At 43.5% G+C, this 21,610-nt stretch overlaps 1 protein-coding gene across 4 annotated transcripts in view; it reads left to right on the top strand.

Annotated features, from left to right (window-relative positions):
• trps1 (trichorhinophalangeal syndrome I) overlaps positions 1-21,610 on the top strand; it is a 300,895-nt gene that overhangs the window by 9,530 nt on the left and 269,755 nt on the right. For all 4 annotated transcript variants that reach the window (XM_072252720.1, XM_072252702.1, XM_072252693.1 and 1 more), the window contains exons 3-4: positions 2,598-3,760; positions 4,963-5,563. In XM_072252720.1, the coding sequence (XP_072108821.1) occupies positions 2,598-3,760; positions 4,963-5,563 (1,764 nt within the window). The remainder of the gene's footprint in view (positions 1-2,597; positions 3,761-4,962; positions 5,564-21,610) is intronic.

A 21,610-nucleotide genomic window follows, 5' to 3' on the forward strand; every position in this document is an offset into this window, starting at 1 on the left:
AACTCCTTACAGACAGCGGCGGGAATTGAACCCTGATCGATACTCTACCATGCCGCCCAACATCCAACATCCTGGTGAATATCCTCTGCACTCTCTCGTATCCCTTGGTGGCCAGAACTTCACACAGTACTCCAGTTCAGATCTGACCAAGATTTTGTAAAGTTAGAGTATAACTGGTCTATTTCTGTGTCCAAAACCCCCAACTAATGAACACCAGTTTCCCACGTCTTCACAGTCTATTGTCTACCTGTGTTAGCATCATAAAGGACTTATGCAATTGTACTCCAAGGTATTGCCAATCCTCAATACCCCCTAACACCCTATTGTTTACAGTGTGCACCCTTGACTCATCAGTACCCCGACAAGCATCAACTTTCATTTGTCTTCATTATTCTCCATCTGCTATTAACTTCTCTAATTTCACTACTATATTAGTACCTCTGCTGTCAAGACTAAGGCAACATTCTACAATATCGTCAAGTTCTCCAGTCCTTATATCATCCTCTTTTCGCCTCCCACTTTCACAGTGTTCATTATAGAAACATAGAAACCCTACAGCACAATACAGGCCCTTCGGTCCCCAATGCTGTGCTGAACATGTCCTTACTTTAGAAATTACCTAGGGTTACCCATAGCCCTCTATTTTTCTAAGCTCCATGTACCTATCCAGGAGCCTCTTAAAAAACCCTATTATATCCGCCTTCACCACAGTCGCCGGCAGCCCATTCCACGCACCCGCCACTCTCTACATAAAAAACTTACCCCTGACATCCCCTCTGTACCTGCTTCCCAGCACCTTAAAACTGTGCCCTCTCGTGTTAGCCATGATATTACAAACAGCAAGGGCCCATGCTTGAGGGGCACCACTAACTACAGGCATCCAATCACAAAAATAACTCTCTATCATTAACCGTCACCTATAGTGTTTTTCTTTTATCCAGTCAGCCATATATATATCTCACGGTCCCTAACCTTTTGAACCAGTTTCCAACATTGGCCCTTATCAAGCACCTTCTGACAGGTAGATCACATCTGTTGACCTGCCCTCATCCTAAACCGTGTTCAGGTATCTTCTCGACCACTGATGTTAGGCTTAGAGGTTGATTATGCCTGGGCTTCTCCTGCCACCCTTCAGGAGAAAGGGAGCTACCTTTAGAGACTACCATTCATCTAGTACCTCCTTTGTGTCCAGTGAAGACTGAAACATATCATTTTGAGCCCCTGGGATCTCCACCCTTGCCTGGGATTGCAGCCAGGGATAAAGCCCATTTCATTTGGAGCCATTTTGCTTCCCAATCTAATCCTTATGTTTGTCTTAGATTTTTAAAATTTTGATTTAGAGTTATTATTTTTAGATTTGATTAAGAAAAGTTATTTTCTTTTTTTATTTAGATTTCGATTTTTTTTGGATTTAAGAAAATATATTTTCTTGAAGTGTCATGGAAACCCAGAAGGTTGTTTGTATTTGGCCACCCTTTGTATTCTAGGTCTAAATTCAGGAATCTTTTTGGCTAGAGCAAAAAAACTTTTTCTGTAGATTTAACTCAACTACGCAAAATTTTACTTGGTAGGAGAAATCCCGATTACACCTAAAGGAAGTTTAAAAACAAATAATTATTCATAATATCACTTAAACTTACATCGAAGTCCACACAGAAACGGAATCAGTCTTCAGAAAACCAGAATAATGAAACAAAGGGAAATAAGTAACAAAATAAAATTAAATATCCAAGTTCGCCGTTGGTGAGGTGACCAAGGATGTGCCACTGTAGACATGGTGCGGTGAGGTTCCTGTCGACCCTCTCTGTTGCATGCCTGAACCTCGAGATTCTTGGTTAAAAGTGTTTTTTTTCCCTCCCTGTATTAGTCAGTATACAGTTGCAAGTCCTTAATGAAGGTATTCACAGAGGATTCGAAGTCCTTGTAAAATCGAAGGTCTGTGCTGTGACTGGGTAGTTAATGGCTCCAGACATAATAATAAAAAACGTCTGACGATGCAGAAAACACTTTTAATATTTCCTTTTAGGAAAAAATTACTTAACCTTTTATATAATATTTAACAATACTTCACCTTTTAACTTTGACTCCCCACGTTATTTGCTAACAGCTGCCCCGCGTGGCGTTGAAAGGGTTAACGTAATAAAACACAAGACGCTTGGATCAAAACAAAGACACTGTTTACGGCCATCTTGCTATCCACTTCCTACGCAGGCTATTAAACTATAACCCCGTTTCTATTTTTTGACTCCCCATCAACAATGCCAAACCGATTCTGCTGCAAGAATACTGGACAGTTTGAGATATCCAGAGAACTAAAATAACAAGCGTAAATAATAAACGGGTACTGAAAACACCTTAATCAACAGACCTTCGTCAAAGTAGTGATGTGGCTTTCCAAACTGTCCCGACTGCATGCAGTAACCTTTACCACGAGACCATAAGACATAGGAGCAAATTAGGCCATTTGGCCCATCGAGTCTGCTCCCCCATTTACAGAACAATGGAAAATGTTACATTTAAGGGAAGATTCCTATTATTGTTTAACCCGCAAGCTGAGAATGCAAAAGGCATTTGTTTTGTGTTTGTATATTTTCTAGGTCACTCTGGGAGGAATGTTCATTGGCATCGGGCGGAAAACCCCTGACTGCCAAGGCAACACCAAGTATTTCCGATGCAAGTTCTGCAACTTCACCTACATGGGCAGTTCACCCGGCGAGCTGGAGCAGCACTTCGTGTCTGCGCATCCCAACAAGATGAAGAGCGCGCCTTCCGCCGTGGAGCCCGGGAAGGACCCCTGTAAGTCGGAGAAAAACAGCGGCAAAGGCAGCCCCGCCACTGAGCGCCACTTACCTCGGCCGTCGGACACAGAGGATATGGGGAAATGGCAGGACAAGGCCACCATCAAAGCCGCAGATGACACCCCGATCGGCTACTCGGTCCCCATCAAATCCATGGACAGCTCCAAACAGAATGGGATGGACTCCACCTGTTACTTCTGGTGTAGGTTCTGCAGCTTCAGCTACGAGTCCTCCGACACCTTAAAGCTGGCGGACCATTACAACAAGCAGCACCGAGACAACCAGCGCAACAGCTACTTTAACCGAGACTTCCCGGACAAAATTGGCAAACAAGCGCACGCCCTTCATCAGAACGACTCGAAAGAGCGCCGGCTTCTTCCGGCTAACAAGCCGGACGGGGAATTCTCCGTGAAGCCCGAGAAGGGCAGCGCCTCGGCCAAGAAGAAAGACGGGGGCAAGACGGCAGAGGAAGGCATGGTGACAAGCTACAACTGTCAGCTGTGCAAATTCAGGTACTCGACCAACCACGGGCCCGACGTGATCACTGTTGGTCCCCTACTACGCCATTATCATTACATCCATAACGTTCACAAGTGCACCATTAAACACTGCCAGTACTGCCCAGGTGGGCTGTGCGGCCCGGAGAAACACCTGGGGGAGATCACCTACCCCTTCGCCTGCAGGAAAGCCAACTGCTCCCACTGCACCCAGTTGCTCTTGCACTCGTCCCAGGGGGCGACCGGGAGTGCCCGGGTCAGGCACCAGTGCGACCTGTGTCCCCTCGTTGTCCATGATGTCGATGTGCTCCTGCAACACTATGAGGCGGCGCACGGCTCGCACTATCCGTGCAGGACCGAACTCGGAGGGGAAGGGCCAGCCACCAGCGAGGAAGCCGAGGAGCATTGCTGTACCAAATGCAACTTCGTGACACAGGTCGAGGAAGACATTTTCCGACATTACAGGTAAAGAAAGAGACCAGAAACGCTAAATCTACCCCACTTGATAATCTGCTTAACGCGCTCACACACACCGTGCTGGAGGAACCCTGCAGGTGAGGCGATGTCTGCTGAGTTGCTCCAGCATTTTGTGTGTGTGTTACTCTGGATTTCCAGTATCTGCAGAATCTCTTGTGTTTATGGTAATCTGCCTTGTGAGCGAACCTAAAACTGTTGGTAAAGAAGGGATAGGAACACATCCCAATGCAGGTAACACAAAACACAAAGTTTAAGCATCTCCCTTTCCTACTCAACATCAAAGCACGGGGAAGTTACGTTAGCTGGTTTTTGTAATGGGCCATGTCTTATCTCGTAATCAAAGGAGCTACAATTCATTCAGATAACTCGGCATGTTTTGAAAACAGACCAGGATTGCAAATCTCAGTGCGTTGTTAGCGTTGCATCGTGGATGTTCCCTGGTTCTAGACCCGATCAAGGCAAGAACCGATTATTGTCATGGGGAGGGTGATACCGACCGGTTGTTTCAGTGTTCGGCACTATGTGGGGTCTTCATCATTCATGGTGTGCCTTGTTATATGACGTGGCCAATTATAGTCTTCCATCTGTCTTAAATCTGAGAAGTTCTAATAAGCTCTTCAAAACTTTTGCCTGGCCATCCCTTGATGTAACTCATGAATGTCATGTGCTGTCGACCGCGACTTCTTTTCTTCCATCAATAGATAGTTTAAATGCAAGCAGGCTTTCCCCACTAAGATTGGATGAGACTTGAACTAGAGGTCATGGGTTAAGTGCAAAAGGTGAAATGTTTAGGGGAACTTCTTCAGTCAGAGTTTGGTGAGAGTGTGGAACGAGCTGTCAGCGGAAATGGCGGATGCGTGTTCGATATCAACCTTTAAGCGGAATTTGGATAGGTACATAGATGAGAGGGGGCTATAGTTTGGACGCAAGTCGATGGGGCTTGGTAGAATAATAGTCTGGTACAGACTAGATGGGCCGAATGGCCTGTTTCTGTGCTGTAGCGCTCTATGACTACCTGTTGGATTAGCAGAAACTGTCTCTTATACGTAGGCTGAGAAATTTGGCAACATTATAAATTTAAGAAAAATACACCACTTTCTGTAAAATTCAAGCGAGAAATCATGCTTTTAACTCTATATTGTACTTTAGATCTTTATTGGTAACCAACAGCCGGATCTTTTGTGTTTCAGGAGGGCTCATAATTGCTACAAGTGCCGTCAGTGCAAGTGGAGCGCTCCGGACACTCCGGCATTACTGGAGCACTTCAACACGGCCCACTGCGGAGCTCCGGAGCCGCCGAGCAGCGGGAGCCCAAGTGGCGGCGAGTCGCCGACAACCCCCAGCACCGGCAACCACAATCCGGGCAACGGTGAGCAGGAGGCTCGACACCGTACCCCCACCCCGTCTGACAGCAACAACCAACCGCCGCCTCCGGCAGCACTCTCCGAGGACAAGGAGGGGCGAGGCTGGCTGGAGACCTGCAGCAAGGAAGACACGAGGAAGTTGGGGGAGCTGCCAAAGGGGAGCCCGTACCCCGGCCAGACCGGCTCTGCCAGTATCAGCAGCAGCAGCAGCCAGGAGAGCCTCAAGAACAGCCGCAGGGTCGCCGAGGAAGCTGACGGGGCCTTGCCTGTCTATGGGATGCAGCCCACCGACACCAAGGGCTTCCCGGGAGGGTCACAGCAGCTGCCGGGAGCAGGAGAGAGGGACAAGTCCCGGGCTCTCACTCCCCAGTACCCAACAAACAGCGAGCTGAACAAGGCGAGAGAGGAGTCGCAGACTCTACTGCGGGTAAGCCTGGCTTCAGTTACTGGCCCACCTGTTGCTCGTTTACCTCACGCACTCCAGATTGTTAGTGTGCAGAAGTTCCTTAATATCCCCTTTCTAACAAACAAAGTTGGTCATTTCCTCAGAATCCACCGGTACTGGCGCATTACTCTTGAATAGTGATTTGTAGGGCTGTTCCCCGGTACAGGGAGGGATTTCAGGCGGGGCCGGGGTGGGGGCGCCGAGATATTAACCTGGGAGCCTGCAGGTTTGCGTGGCGCGGTTTTGCAAGGTAGATTGGGGCGTGCGGGAAGAGAAGACCTCAGATGCGATTGCTTGCGCCTCTCTTGGATTATTTTGTGGTTTCAAGGAGAAATGTGGTCTCCTACATCGGGTTCATTGGAAGACAAGTTCCTCTGTAAAATGGTTGTCTTGCGGAAAAAAAGGTGATGGAATAACCCGAAGGCGTGGTGTCGCAATTCTTGTCGCTATTTTCAGTGCTAATGATTACAGCTTGACATGCTTGATTGCTGTTGGAAGAGTAAGCCAGTAATTGCCCTGGTGATTATTCTCCAATTTTTTGTAATCTTACAAACACAAATTGTTATAAATAACATGTTATAGCAATTTAGGGAAGCTCTCATGCGAGAGAGCAGATGGAGCTGAGACTGAAAGATGGAGGAGTGGGACTTTTCCTTAACGCAGCAAGTGCACCAGTGTAATTAATTACACCCCGTTACTAATAAGGGAAGAAATCATTCACCTCGGCAGGAATGATGTTGGTCCTTATGCCCTGATGAAGTTTATGATTTAAATATAAAGAATTACAGTGGAATTTTAATTTGTGAAGCTAACCTCTTTTTATTAAATCGGCACCTCTTACTGCAGTCATAATGAAGTGCATGATGCATACCATTAAGTGATGAGCTGTAGGAGAATAAGATGCCACTGCAGAAGGTAGATTTTCTATTTTCCTGCTGTTGTGCTGAAGATGGTAATTTTCATATGATCACCTCTCCTTATGTTTCTTTTGCTGGGTTGTTATTTTACTGCCCATTACACCACTGGTGTTTAGGGCATCAGTGAAGCTCTCTATCTCTGAATGTATACAAGGATTCTTCACTACCAATTCCTTTTTTGCCCAGTCAGGGCTGAGCCCCTGAACCTGAAGGACTGATAGACCACTCTTAGTTTGGCTTCTACCCTTTGACTATCAAGAACCAAAGCACAAGGCCGACTCCAGCTAACAGCTCTGCAGGTCACTGAGGTTCGCAAGCCACCAAACCCTATGAAGAGGCTGTGGTCCTCTTGGAGGTAGGGCTGAAAAGTTATGGCCATTATCACTCAGCTATGTTGAATGAAGTAGTTCTGCTGACAAATGGTTTACTGCTTTTCCAGATTAAATCATTGATTGCTATCAATGATTATTTACTATTAGTAAAGAAAGACATTAAATACGTGATTGTTGTTTCTTTGTTATATCCAGGTTATTGTTATATGCTTTTAAGTTTTTCATTGTTGACCTAGCAGTGTTGGTATTTGTATCATAATCTCTATTGGGTATTGCCTGCTGATTGAAGAGTACTGTAGACATAATGTGGATAATAAGGTGATATGCAACTGATTTAACCTAAGAGCAAAAAAAAATCATGTTGATTGTAGTTTGGTTCTTGCAAAGTTGTTTAAAATACACTGACATACATTACAATAATGACTTGCGTTTGCTTTAAGTTGTTATGATTTGGGGTACCAGTTTTTCCTTCACTGTTTCAGATAATATGAAATGGCATTTGGCGATTGTCATGGGAACAGTTGTGTTTTTTTTTGTTTGCCTCTTAATGCTCCATTGGGGCGCCAAGATAGCGTTGTGGTTAGCGAAATGCTATTAAAGCTCGGAGAGTTGGAGTTCGGAGTTCAATTCCGATGTCCTTTGTAAGGAGTCTGCATGACCACCCATGGTATAATTTAATTAATTTATTTATTTTATCAGCCACACTGCCCCAGCAACCCCTGACAAATCTGATTAATCCTAATCAAATCACGGGACAATTTACATTGATAAATTAACCTGCCTGGTACATCTTTGGACTGTGGGAGGAAAGCAGAGAAAACCCATGCGTTCTACAGGGAGGACGTGGAGAGACACCTTACAGAACGGTGCCCAGAATTGAACTCCGCAAAGTCATAAACTGTAGTAGTGTTGCACTAACCATTACGCCACCATGGTGTCCACGGTGCTTGGTTTTTCACCAAGTGCTCTGGTTTCCTCCCACAGTCCAAAGGCATAACAGTTAGTAGCTTCATTGTTGATTTTTAAATTGTCTAGTGATTAGGTTAAACTTAAATTGGTTGCCGGGCAGTGCAGCTCGAAGGGCCCGAAGGGCCTATTCCATGCTGTATTTCAATGAGTAAGTAAAGTTTGGCCTAACCAGGACACAGGTCATCCAATGAAGTTGTTGTTTGCCTGTAAAGTTCTAGAACATTTGTGAGATAATAGATTTGAAAGACGTATCCTCAAGTAATCGTGATTCATGCATAGATCAAAGTATTGCGAAGGTCACAGTTCTTGAATGCAGCAAGTGTTATGATTTGGCTGAATAGTTTTGTTAAAATGATGTGATAATTAAGAGGCATATTTTGAATGATAACCCTGAGCCCAGTAGTGGGATAAGACATAACATACATGGTTGAATTAACCAGGCTGGAAAAATGGTTAAACTGACAGATGTGAATTCTGTTTTCTCCCTTTTCTAATATTTGCCTACAGGCTTATGTTGACAAATGTTTTAAAGTCTGGGAGAAAAGGTAAGAATGATATTCTTTTGAAACATGAGGACTTTTTGGAGATGCTCCCATCCCTACCCTAGTAACTACATTGGCTGAGGTTCTTCATAAATATTTTTAGAAATAATGCAAATTGTAAGAGATTGCCTTTCTTCTCCTGATCGCAGAGTGGACGAAGCCACTCTAGGAAATGCCACGTTGGCTAGTTCTAGGCCAATGAATGTTGGCATTAATTATGATGACGCTATAATTTTAAGTGTGGGCTAACAATCAGCCCAATTGGAATAGGCATCAAGTGTCTGTCCTGCATCCTATTTGACTGTTGTTCTAAGTAAATGACTTTTATTTTCTAGCATCTTAAACAGTTTCTCAGGTCTTTGGATCCAGATTGCTTTGTGAAGTGTATTCATCGTCACTTTAGGAAGTGCGTTTTGGTTCCATACCTCAATAAAGCATTAACTGCCTGAGGAGAAATGGTAGTACTGGCCCTTCACATAAAGGGAGCATGTAGTTGCATATAGCACCAAAGCAACTTGGTAGCAGAAAAAAAATGGTAGTGGTGAGATGCTAATTATCATAGAATCAGAAAAAGGTTTAATATCACTGACATGTTATGAAATTTGTTGTTTTATGGCAGCAGTACATTGCAATACACAAGACCACAGGACATAGGTCATTTGACCCACTGAGTCTGCTCTGCCTTTCAGTGATGCCTGATTTATTATTCCTCTCAACCCCATTCTCTTGCCTTCTCCCTGTAACCATTGTCATCCTTTCTAATCAAGAACCTGTTTTAAATATATCCAATGACTTGGCCTCCACAGTTGCCTGGCAATGAATTCCACAGATTCACCACTCTTTGGCTTAAGAAATTCGTCCTCATCTCTCCTTGTATTCTGAGGCTGTGCTCTCTGGTCCAAGGCTCCCCCACTATAAGGAGCATCCTCTCCATATCCAGTTCACAGTAAGAATTGGTTACAAGAAGAAAAAAAAAGTAATTTTTTTTTTTAAAAAGCTCAAAACAGTGAGGTGCTTTATCTTTTAGGCAAGATCCTTGACTCATTTAATACATCCCCTCTACTGTGTGGAAAAATACATCTCATCTCTGATAATGGTAATATTTTTAGCACCAGCAATGCGTGTGGTCGTAGTGCGATCTCCTGAGTCGAGTATGATCTCCTGAGGAGGTTGTCTATTGGTGGGTTCTTATTTGGCTGTAGGGGCCGATCCAGGATCCACATATTCTTGTCCAGTGTGGACAAGTGGTGGCTGTGGTTAGTGGTTGGGTTGTTTTTGGTGGTTCAGTCTCTCCCTTCGCAGCTGCCGCTTGTTCTCTGCGGCACAGCGAAGGTCACTCACGTAGCGCAGCTCCCTGTTGAACAGAGTTCCTCCAGGTGTATCGACTGAGTGCAATGTCTTCCCAGTTTTTACATGTAATGTTGAATTGCTTCTGGCTGATTTTTGATGTTTTGAACCATTTCTTTTGCCCACCAAGAGCTCGCTGACCTTCCTTCAACATGAACAGCATCTCCACTGTGATGAAGCGTTCCAACTCCGATGGATAGGTCATGTCATCAGGATGTCTGACTAATGCATGGATCAGCGTACACTGCAATATGCCCATGGTTATTCATTTTACTTAGAGACACGGCTCTGTAACAGGCTGAACAAGGTCACGCTGTCCAATTACACCCATGTGACTGATTAACACATGCATCTTTGCAACGTGAGAGGAAGCTGGAGCACCCGGACGTAACTCTCACGGCCACAGGGAGAACGTACAAATTCCTTGTAGACAGTGGCAGGTTGCTGGCACTGTGATAGTGTTGCGTTAGCTGCTATGCCGCCGTGCCGCAGAAGGGAGAGTGTCGCGAGTCAACACTGAACATTCGTGCTACATTAATAAGTAAGGATTATCGTCAACATGAGACGTCATAGCTACTTTCTCTTCACCTTCAGTAGCACGGCTACGACTGAGAATCTGATTTGTTATCATGTTGACAAGGTGAACAGATCAGTCGCTCAGCTGGATGAAAGTGGCGTGGCATATGTTGCATAGTATTATTATATATAATGTTGCCTTGTGTATTTATATTGTGTGTTTTGTGTTCTTTATCTAATTGTGTTTGTTCTATGCTGCATTGGATCTGGAGTAACAATTATTTCGTTCTCCTTTACACTTCCGTACTGGAAATGACGTTAGGCAACCTTGAATCTTGAATTCTCTTACATTAAGACTAGGAAGTCTGACACCCTCCAGGCTACAGAAGCCTGCTTGGTCATTGCTGTCTTACTGCTGCAGTCGGAAGTTCCCATGTGCTTCAAAAGGGCTTTGATATGACTGTCACCCAAGAAGAGCAGGGTGAGCTGCCTCAAAGACTGTCACCCAGTTGCACTCGCGTCTGCTGTGGTAAAGAGCTTTGAGAGGTTGGTCATGGCTAGAATCAACTCCTGCCTAAGCAAGGACCTGGATCTGCTGCAGTGTGCCTATTGCCACAATAAATACAGTGGATGCAATCTCCCTGGCTCTCCATTCGGCTGTGAATCACCTGGACAATAGCAATACCTATTTCAGGCTGCTGTTTATTGACTGTGTTCAACACAATCCTACCCTCAGTTCTAATCAAGAATCTCCAAAATCTGGGCCTCTGTACCTCCTTTTGTAACAGGATCCTTGATGTCCTCACTGTCTGGGTTGGAAACAGCATCTCCTCCTCGCTGTCAGTCAACACTGGCAGACCTCAAGGATGCATCATGCTTTGTCCACTGCTTTACTCTCTACCCCCATAACTGTGTGGCTGGGCACAGTTCAAACGGCATCTATTTGCTGACCACACAACTATTGTTGGCAGAATTTCATATGGTGATAAGGAGGTGCACAGGAGCAAGATAGGTCAGCTGGTTGAGTGGTGTTGTAACCACAACCTTAGTTGGTCTACATGTTAGTAAGACCAAGGAATTGATTGTGGACTTTAGGAAGGGTAAGGTGAGGAAACGTGCACTAGTCCTCATGGAGGGATCAGAAGTGGAAAGGGTGAGCAGTTTCCAAGTTCCTGAGTGTTATCATCTCTAAGGATCTATCAAGTGCCCAACATGTTGATGCAAATACAAGAAGGCACCGCCATTGCTATGTTTCATTAGGGCTTTTGGCCTGCCAGTCTGTTGGAGCCATTACTGTGCCATTCATCATGCTTGTTAATCCACCTAGCAAGCTCATTATTCAGCCAAACTAATAACTTCTGTCTTGCCAAGATAAGCAACTGGCTCGTCGGAGCACTTGCATTTGTAAACTATCTAAAGCTAAGGCTAATGGAGATTATTTTGAAAGGCTGAGACAGAGGGGACGTGGAGGGGATGATTCAAGTAGTGGTGGAGACTCACACTACAGGGCACAGGTTTTCAGAGCCCCATCAGGGCCTGGCACCTTCCGAGGGTTCTGACCTTCTTGAAAGACACTCTGACCGTCGGCCTCTGACACAGAGATCAGAGGGTCACCAGAATGGGGTCGAGAGGGAAAGTAAATCAACCACGATGAATGGTGGAGCAGACTCGATGGACTGAATGGCCTAAATATTTCTCCTCTGCCTTGTGGAAAATCATCAGTGCATTTGCTTTGAAGTGAAGGCCCTTTAAAGCAATTAAGGATGAGTAATAAATGCGGCTTTACAAGGAATGTACATATAATATGCATATTTTTATAAATGCTCAAAGCTATATCCTGAAAACAGAAACCAGGTGAATGAATAATTAGTTTTGGTTGTGCTAGATAAGGGAACAAGTTTGGTGGCCACCCATGTGAATTTCTCATTTGCTCGATAGCCCCACAGCATCTTTTACTTTGAGCTGAACAGTGAGCTGGCCTTGATTTCACATGTTATCTATAGGATGTCTCTCATTTGGGTGCTGGTGTATCAGCTCGGTCTGATTATTGCTTGAACTTGCAATCTTACTGGAAAGTACAAATATCTGAATAACTATTCACAACTGACCAGGGATGTGATACACAAGCTGTGTTCTTTAACTTTGCCCTTGTTAAAGCATTGTTGTAGGGCACTGCGTTGAATTATTTTTAAACGAAGCTGTCCGTCTATGTAAACAACAGACTTATTATTATGACCTACTGTTAAAACTTACAATTGGTGATTTAAGATTTCAGGGGATAATTGTGACCTCGACAGAAACGTTTAAGGGGAACATGAGGAGAAACTTCTTCGCTCAGAGGGTTGTGGGAGTATGGACTGAGTTGCCAGCGCAAGCAGTACATGCAAGCTTGATTTCAACATTGATGAGAGGTCTGGATAGGTCCATGATGCATGATGGTAGGGGTATTGGGGGCGATGGTCCTGGTGCAGATCAATTGGAGTAGGTAGTTTAAATGGTTTGGCATGGACTAGATGGGCCGAATGGCTTGTTTCTGCACTGTAGTCTTCTATGACTCTAGAATACTGGACTAATCTGTGCTGTGGATCTCAGCTACTGCTTTCCACGTGGGGTATGTCCTTCCATTCACTTCTATAAGTGCTAATCCATGTGAGGAAAAAGTTCTATTGAGACCAAATGCTTTCCAATGTCACTGGCTGCACTTCACGTGTAAGTTTAGACAATGGATGAAAAGTTGAGCCTGATTGTCGCTTCACCCGAAATCCAGGCGGTGCACTTTGCAGTGTAGCATTTATCTGGAGATCTCGGCTAATCTGACCTTCCTTGATTTAGAAAGCTTTATTGTAATCTCATGTCTGGGGATTAAACCAACAGATTTTTGTCCAGTTTAAATGCAGAACATTGTATTGCTGCTCAGATAAATTCAAGATTTTCCCTTTTATATTGGGAAACAGCAGCAAATAAGTCTTACAGTGCTGCAGGTCCCTCTCATATTTATAATGTCCCTCCATGTGAGAAGTGTATTCTTCTTTGTATCATATTGACTTTGCCATTATAAGACATAGGAGCAGAATTAGGCCGTTCAGCTCATCGAATCTGCTCCCCATTCTGTCATAGCTGATATCCCTCTCATCTTCATTCTCCTACATTCTCCTCATTAGAACTTATCAACCTCCTCTTTAAAAATACTCAATAACTTGACCTCCACACCAGTTTGTGGCAATGAATTCCACAGATTCACCACCCTCTGGCTAAAGATATTCCTCCTCATGACAGTTCTGAAGGGACATTCTTGTATTCTGAGGCAGTGCCCCTGGTCCCAGGCTCCCCTACTATAGAAACACTATCTATGGTTGACTTAATTTAGATCATAGACTTTCCCAACTATAGCAAAAATCCTCTCCACTTCCACTCTATCTCGGCCTTTCAATATTCGATTTCCACCCCCATTCTGCTAAACTTCAGTGAGTACAGGCCTAAAGACATCAAATGTTCTTCGTATTAACCCCCTCATTCCTGGGATTATTCTCCTCTGTGTCCTCTCCAACACCTGCACATCCTTTCTTTGATAAAATTATAGGAATAAGACAGAAATTAACTGCTTGATTTTCTTCCTTTCATGAGTGTGAACATTTCTGAAAATAGATAATTGCAAAGCTATGTTGACCACCAAGAAGTGTATAGTTGATACAGTTTTTCTGTATGAGCTTCTCACTCTAGGTAAGAAGAGTTTAAAAGCCATTGTGACCATACATGATATTATTTTCAGATGAAGTACAAAGAGCATGAATTCCTGGAGCCTGTAGCCATATGGTTTAAGACTGGTCTCTTATTTTTTTTAATGCACTCAGAATTTTTGACTGAATTAAAATCACTTCATGATGTGTTAGCATGTAACAAAGTCTTTTGTTATTTCATTGGAACTTCTGTATTTGGTTTTAATTTCTTTATATTATATTTGATTAGGTATTATTGACATAGTATCAAATGCTGAGTATAATAGATTTTTTTTAAGTAGAAGAACTCAATTGAGATAAGCTCGCTTATTACTTATTACTTCCCTCTGGGTCCTCTTCTTGTTCCCTTTCTCCTATAGTCCGCTCTCCTCTCCTATCAGATTCCTTCTTCTCCAGCCCTTGACCTTTCCCCACCCACCTGGCTTCAGCAATCACATTTCAGCTAGCCTCCCCTTTCTCCCCCCCCCCCCCACCAATCTTTTTATTCTGGCACCTTCACCTTCTCAGTCCTGAAGAAGGGTCTTGGCCCAAAACGTCGACTGTTTAGTTATTTCCATAGATGCTGCCTGACCTGCTGAGTTCTTCCAGCAATTCGTATGTGTTGCTTTGGAATTCCAGCATCTGCAGACTTCATTGTGTTTATACTTGGTGTTTGGATTAATTTATTTTAAGTAATGCATCTAATAATATCCAGCCGTGTGTTAACAACGGTTTAGTCTAATTAGTTAAGTGTTTTCATATTGGCCAAATGTATCTGCAGTTCTGTTATGTTCAAGACCATGAAGCCCTTGGTTAAAAGTCACAATGTCTTTTGGTTAGCCTTCAAAAGGACATAGAGGACTTTACTCTGAAGTGCACAAAACATTTGCAGATTGTAGATACAGATTCCAACAGACATGCAACTTATTCAAACAGAACTTGTATGTACTTCGTGACAGAGTTTTCAGTGCTGACCCGTCCATGTATGACATTTGCAATGTCTTTTTTTTAAATAAAGAAAGCTATGTATAGGGATGAAGTACTTTCTGTTTCAGCCAAGGTGTCAGATTTGTCTAGTAACACTTAGCTGAGTCAACGTCATGGCTTCAAGACCCACTCTGAAACCAGAGTACTCCTTTCAGTGGAACATGGTCAGATCTATGTTGCATCTTTCAGAATTTTGATACATTCCAAGTCTTGTAGAGTGTGCTTTGAAGTACAGTCACTTCAAAGGGAACACTGTCAATTTCTCAGAGCAGAGTCTCAGAAACGAGCACATGATAATGACCAGATAACCTTGATTAAGATCAGAGTCAAGTTTATTATCATTGACAAAAGCTGTGAAATTTGTTGTTTTGAGGCAGCAGTATGATACAATACGTAAACTGTACGATAGATTACATTAAGAAATGTGCGTAAAGTAAATATCTGGTGCAAAAAGAGCAGAATAGGTAGTGTTTGTGGGTTCATTGGTTAAGTATTGGCTAGAACATTAGGGATTTTTGCCAGTGCTCAGTCAACCCTAAATCTGTTGAGGGTCTGCCACGTCAGAGATTTCAATTTAGACTAATATCTTGTATGTGTGGGTGTAAAATGCCCCATAGCAGCACTAAATGAGGAGAAAACTTCAATAAACACCACCAAAGAAATCAGTCCATGAGGCCATTTATTACATTGGCTGTTTTGGGATATTATAAATCGATTGAGCAGACTGCCCTATTTCTGCTTTGTAGCAATGACTAAATTTTTAGTAATCTGTCCTGTTTTAGATACGGCATGTCACCAAAAACTTCGACAAACTTTGTTAGATGCACAGTTTAAAGTTCCCTGACTGGTTACATCACAGCCTGGTGTGGAAACACCAATGCCCAGGAATGGGAAAAGTCTACAGAAAGAGGTGGATATGACCCCATCCATCACCGGGAAATCCTCCCCACCACTGAACATATTTACATGGAGTGCTGTCACAAGCAGCACCATCCATCATCAAGGTCACCCACTATCCATGCTGTCCTCTCTTCTTGCAGCTGCCATTAGGAAGGAGGCTTGAGTCCCACACCACCAGGTTCAGGAATAGTTATTACCCCTTAATCATCAGACTCCTGAACTGGCGTTCATCTCAACAATGAACTGATTCTATAGCTTGCAGACTCACTTTCAAGGACTTTTTGCAACTCATGTTCTCAGTAGTATTTGTATTATTTACAGCACTTGTCCTCTTGTTGGTCAGTATTTGTTTTATGTAGTTTTTCAAAAATTCTATTCTGTATCTTTATTTCCTTGTAAATGGGGAATGAATGAAAGAAGGGGGGGAGAGATGACCAGAAGTTAGAGACATCTGCCAAATCCGGAACTTTCCAGTGGCTAAACATTTTAATTCCGATTCCCATTCTGACAATCAATCCATGGCCTCCTCTTGTGCTGAGGGGAGACTGCCATCATGGTGGAGGAGCAACACCTTGTATTCTGTCTGGATAGCCTTCAAATTGATGGCATGAATATCGATTTCTCTTTAAGGTTTAAAAAAAATCCCTCCCCTCCTCCTCCTCCTTTTGTTCCCCTCTCTGGCCTTGTACCTCTTCTCGCTTGCCAATCACGTTTGCCTCGTACCTCTCCTCCTCCCCTTTCTCCTATGGTCCACTCTCCTCTCCTATCAGATTCCTTTCTCTCCAGCCCTTTATTTTTCCTACCCACTTTCCGGCTATCCTCCTTCCTTCCCCATACCTTTTTTAATTTCGGCGTCTTTTCCCCTTTCCCGCCCTCGGAATGAAATGTCCACCGTTCATTCATCTCCCTAGATACTGCCCTGACTTACTGAGTTCCTCCAGAATTCTGTGCGTATTGCTCTAGCGAAATCGATGTTCATTCCGTCAGCTTGGAGTCTACCCCGGATGGAGTTTGAGGTTTTGCTGGTCTCTCTCAATCATATCCTGATGGATATGAAGGACGCTGGGTGGTTCCTCCCCTTTGTTCGGCTGCACGCCTCTCCTGGCATGGAGATTTCTCCATGGCAACAGGTTTACAGACCAGCGACCACCACTGAGCGTGTCACTAAAGAGCCTTAAAGCTGTCATTACAACACTGGCTGTTATAGTCACCAGTGCCTACCTGAAAGAATGCTGCACATCAAAAACTCCAGGTGGAAGGGAATTCTTTGACTGAAACCAAAATGTAGTCGACCTGAAATAAGCAGAATTTTTTCTAAACGCTCTGCTGAGTACCGTGTAGGACGGCATGGTATTGTATGTCGGGTGGCTCGGTAGCTTAGTAGTTAGAGAGACATTTTGCAGCGCTGGCAGAGTTCAAATTCTGCTGTTGTCAGTAAGGAGTCTGCACATTTTCCTGGTGACCACGTGGGTTTACTCACAGATGAGAAAATCTGCCCATGCTGGAAATCCAAGCAGCAGACGCAAAGTGCTGTAGGAACTCAGCAGGCCAGGCAGCACCTACGGAAAAAGAGCATAGCCGATGGTTCATGCCGAGGCCCTTTGTCAGGACTGATGAGGGTCCTGATCAAGGGTCTCGGCCCGTAATGTCGACTGTACTCTTTTTTTTTTCCAAAGATGCTGCATGGCCTGCTGAATTCCTCCTGCATTTTGTGTGTTATGTGGGCTAACTTCCACATTCCAAAGAGCAATGGGTTAGTAAGTTGTGGGCATGCTATGTTGGTATTGGAAGCCTGTGGCACTTGTGGACTGCTCCCAGCACATCTTCGGATTGTGTTGGTTGTTGACATGCTGCATTTCACTATGTTTTGATGTGACAAATAAAGCCCATCTTTCAGAGTATTTAATGCATAATGTGAAACATTTGTGGCAGGCAAGGGTTAACCTTTGTGATTGGTGACCTTGTAACTAAGGTTACTGACCTGGTTACTTCCAACTGTTTTTCTTCCTTGCATAAGTTTAATTTGGGCAACTTTATTTTCCAAATATAGCAATATCCTGCATCCTGAAGAAGGTCTCCACCAGAAGCATTGTCCCATTGTCCTCTTTATTCCTTTCCATAGATGCTGTCCTTGCCTCTTCTCCTCACCTGCTTATCACCTCCCTCTGGTGCCCCTCCTTTCTTCCATGGTCCACTCTCCCTTCTTATCAGATTTCTTCTTCTCCAGCCCTTTACCTTTCGCTCTCACCTGGCTTCACCTATCCTCCTTCCCCTCCCCTCACCTTTCTTTCTATTCTGGCATCTTCCCTCTTCCTTTCTAGTCTAGATGAAGGGTCTCGGCCTGAAACATCCACTGTTTATTCATTTCTATAGATGTTGCCTGACCTGCTGAGTTCCTCCAACATTTTGTGTTTGCTGATCTGCAGAATCTCTTCTGTCAATAAGAAAGTCTTGATTTTGTAACTTTAATTTGTCAGTTTTTATGTATAGTTTTCATAAATTTTACTGTATTTTATTTTCCTGCGAAAGCTTGCAAGAAAATGAACCTCAAGATGGTATGTGGTAAGAGATACGAACTTTGATAGTTTTACTTTGACTAGATAAACTATTTTGGTGCTACTGGTTTTTCAGACCTTTTGATTGGACATTTACTTTGAGTAGTGCTGTGGAATTTGTGCACCTGGGAGATCAGGCGGGGCATGGACTAGTGACTCATCCAAATGATGCAACAGTGTGTGATGTAAGACCAAAGTACATTTTCAAGCTAAATGTCTATGTTCTTTAATTGTCCTTCACCAATGCACTTGCACAGAAAAGTCCACAGAAAGTAGTGGATATGGTCCCGTCCATCATGAGTAAAGCCCTCCCACCGTTGAGCACGGCTATGTGGAGCACTGTTGCAGTGAAGTAGCATCCATCGTCAAAGGCGCCCACCACCCAGGCCATGCTCTCTTCTCGCTGCTGCCATCAGGAAGAAGGTACAGGAGCCGTGGTACTCACATCACCTGGTTCAGGAATAGTTACTACCTCTCAACCACCTTGAACCAGAGTGGATAATTTCACTTGCGCCATCACTGAACTGTTCCCACAACCTATGGACTCTCTTTCGAGGTCTTTTCATCTCAAGTACTCCATATGTATTGCTTTCTAAAAAAATTATTATTACATTTTTATTTTTTCTCAGCTCAAGCTGATAAAACCTGAGGTATGGGCATAGCCAAGCACACTCATTTCTCAATGGCGAGGAACTTTTGGACTAATCTACAGGTGTTTAGTAATGTGGCTGTGGTAAACCATATGTTGTAACTGGGTTACCTGTCTGGACGCGCCCCTCTCTGACTGCTCCTGTGGCTCCTCCCACAGACCCCTGAATAAAGCCGATTGCGCCATTGCTCCTCCTCAGTCTAGGGGCAGACACTCAGCATGGTCAAGGTCACATTTTACTGCTAATAAAAGCCTTTCAGTATTTACTCTACTTCCAGTCTTTTGGAGTAATTGATGGTGCATCAGTGGCCATCTGGAAACTTGTATTAGTATTGCTGTGCAGGCCTAATTGTTTAAGGCAATTGTGCAGTGACTTTGGGATGGTACCCGTTGAATATATTACTCCTGGGACAATGTACACCCTGTTCATGTTCCATCATCTTTCAATTTCCTCTTTTAATTCAGCATATGTCTGATAATTTCTCTTATTGATGAGTATTATTATTAATATTGTTCTTTAGTATTTGCACAGTTCATTGTCTTTTGTACATTGGTTGAGTGTCCATCCTGTTGGGTATGGTCTTTTCATTGATTCTGTTCTGGTGGATTTACTGAGTATGCCTGCAAGAAAACACATCTCAGGATTGAACTTGGTGACGCATGTACTTTGATAATAAGTTTGTATTGGACTTTGAGGATGTGCTCACAGGACATCTGTTTATTGTCCACAAGAAAACAGGACTGAATTGCTTCTTGAAACACGGTGGTTCTTTTCTTACTGAGTAGCTGATTATAAACGAATGCCAAGGTGTGTCTCAGGAGTTGAGAGTCGATCACTCTGCCCGGTAAGCGTAGTCTTATATCGATGAGACCAAATTCAATAAGGTATTATTGATTTTTCAAAGTGTTCTCACCATTGTTACTGACACTGATTACTTAAATACTAAATCAACTTTTCAGAGTGCTGTCACGGGTTTTGAGTTTACATTTCCTGGATTACTATTGTGTTCTTCTGGATTACCAGTCCAGCACGTCTGAGTGCACAAGTCTCCCTGTGTAACTGGTCTGTTTTATTTTAACGTTGTACATGCAGGCTGATGTGTTTACCTGAAAAGTCTCTGCCTGTGCCTCGAAAATTGGAGGTTTGGCAGACGGTGCAGCAATCTGCAGTGTCTCAGCCACTGAGAATTTAGCTCAGCATGAGTGGCGGTGCTTATGGACCCTAAAGGGAAATTCTGAATCAGGAGTTGCAATTTTCCTTCTGTCCCTCGTGCCTAATTTTATTTTCCCGTCCTCAAGGGTAGATGTTGATTACGTGTGGATATCGCCTGTTTTGTTTTGTGTACTGAAGGAAAATGTTTGCATTCGTACAGCACCTTTCATGATCTTAAAAGCAAGGGTGTAATGCTGAGGCTTTATAAGGCATTGGACAGAATGCACTAGTATGTTGTCAGAGTCTGAATCGGGTTTAATATCACTGACATAAATTGTGAAATTTGTTTTCTTTGTGGCAGCAGTACAATGCAATACATAATAATAGGAAAAAAAATTGGTGTGTGTGTCTGTGTGTGTGTGTATATATATATATATATATATATATATATATATATAGTAATATTGATGTGTTCAATGTCCATTCAGAAGTCAGGTGAGAGCAGCTTTGGGCCCCTTTAAGGTTGTGCTGACATTAGAGAGGGTCCAGAGGAAGAGACTGGGGGGAGGGGGGTAAGATCTGATTGAATCTGATTGAAACTTATCGAACATTGAAAGGCCGAAATAGGGTGGACGTGGAGCAGAGTTTCATATAGTGGGGGAAGTCTAGGACCGGAGGGCACAGCCTCAGAATAGAAGGATATCCCTTTAGCGCGGAGAATTTCTTTAGCTAGAGGGTGGTGAATTTGTGGAATTCATTGCCACAGATACTTAAAGCAGAAGTTGATGGGTTTCTTGATTAGTAAGAGTGTCAAAGGTTATGGAGAGAGGCAGAAGAGTGGAGTTGAGAGGGAAATAAACCAGCCATGTTAGAATGGCAGTGCAGCATGGCCTAGTTAGAGTGGCCTAGTTCTGCTTCAGTGTCTGATTCTCGTATGGAGTGCAGAATTCCTATGGTAATGTACTGGAGCTCCTGGGATGCAGGTTGTAATTATGTGCCTGAAATGGAGCCGTTAGCCTCTTAACTCTGGTGACAACGGAGAAATGGAGAGGATAGCTGTGGCTATGTCATAGATCATTTCAATCAAACTAAACAAATACAACAAACGCTGAATACACATTTATAAAATGCCCTGAACCAAATCTCCAATAACTATTCTATTGCTCTTGAAGATTACTTAGCAGCACAAGTTAGTTTCTGTTGATGTGAAGTACATGGGTTTTAATAGATTTTTTTTTTAAACTGATTGCCTTGTATTCTTTCATATGAAATATATTTTGATGTTCTCCTGTGGGTCAGGCAGTATTTCTGGAAAGTTGACACTTTGGCCGAGACTCTTCATCAGGTCTTCACGAGTTTCTCTCCGTTCCTTTCACTTTGACCTGCTGAATTCCTCCAGCATAGTGTGTGTGTGTGTGTGACACGCGGGATTTCCACTGCAGAATG

Source organism: Mobula birostris, chromosome 1 (genome assembly GCF_030028105.1).
Source record: "Mobula birostris isolate sMobBir1 chromosome 1, sMobBir1.hap1, whole genome shotgun sequence".
In the NCBI taxonomy this organism is placed as follows: Eukaryota; Metazoa; Chordata; class Chondrichthyes; order Myliobatiformes; family Myliobatidae; genus Mobula; species Mobula birostris.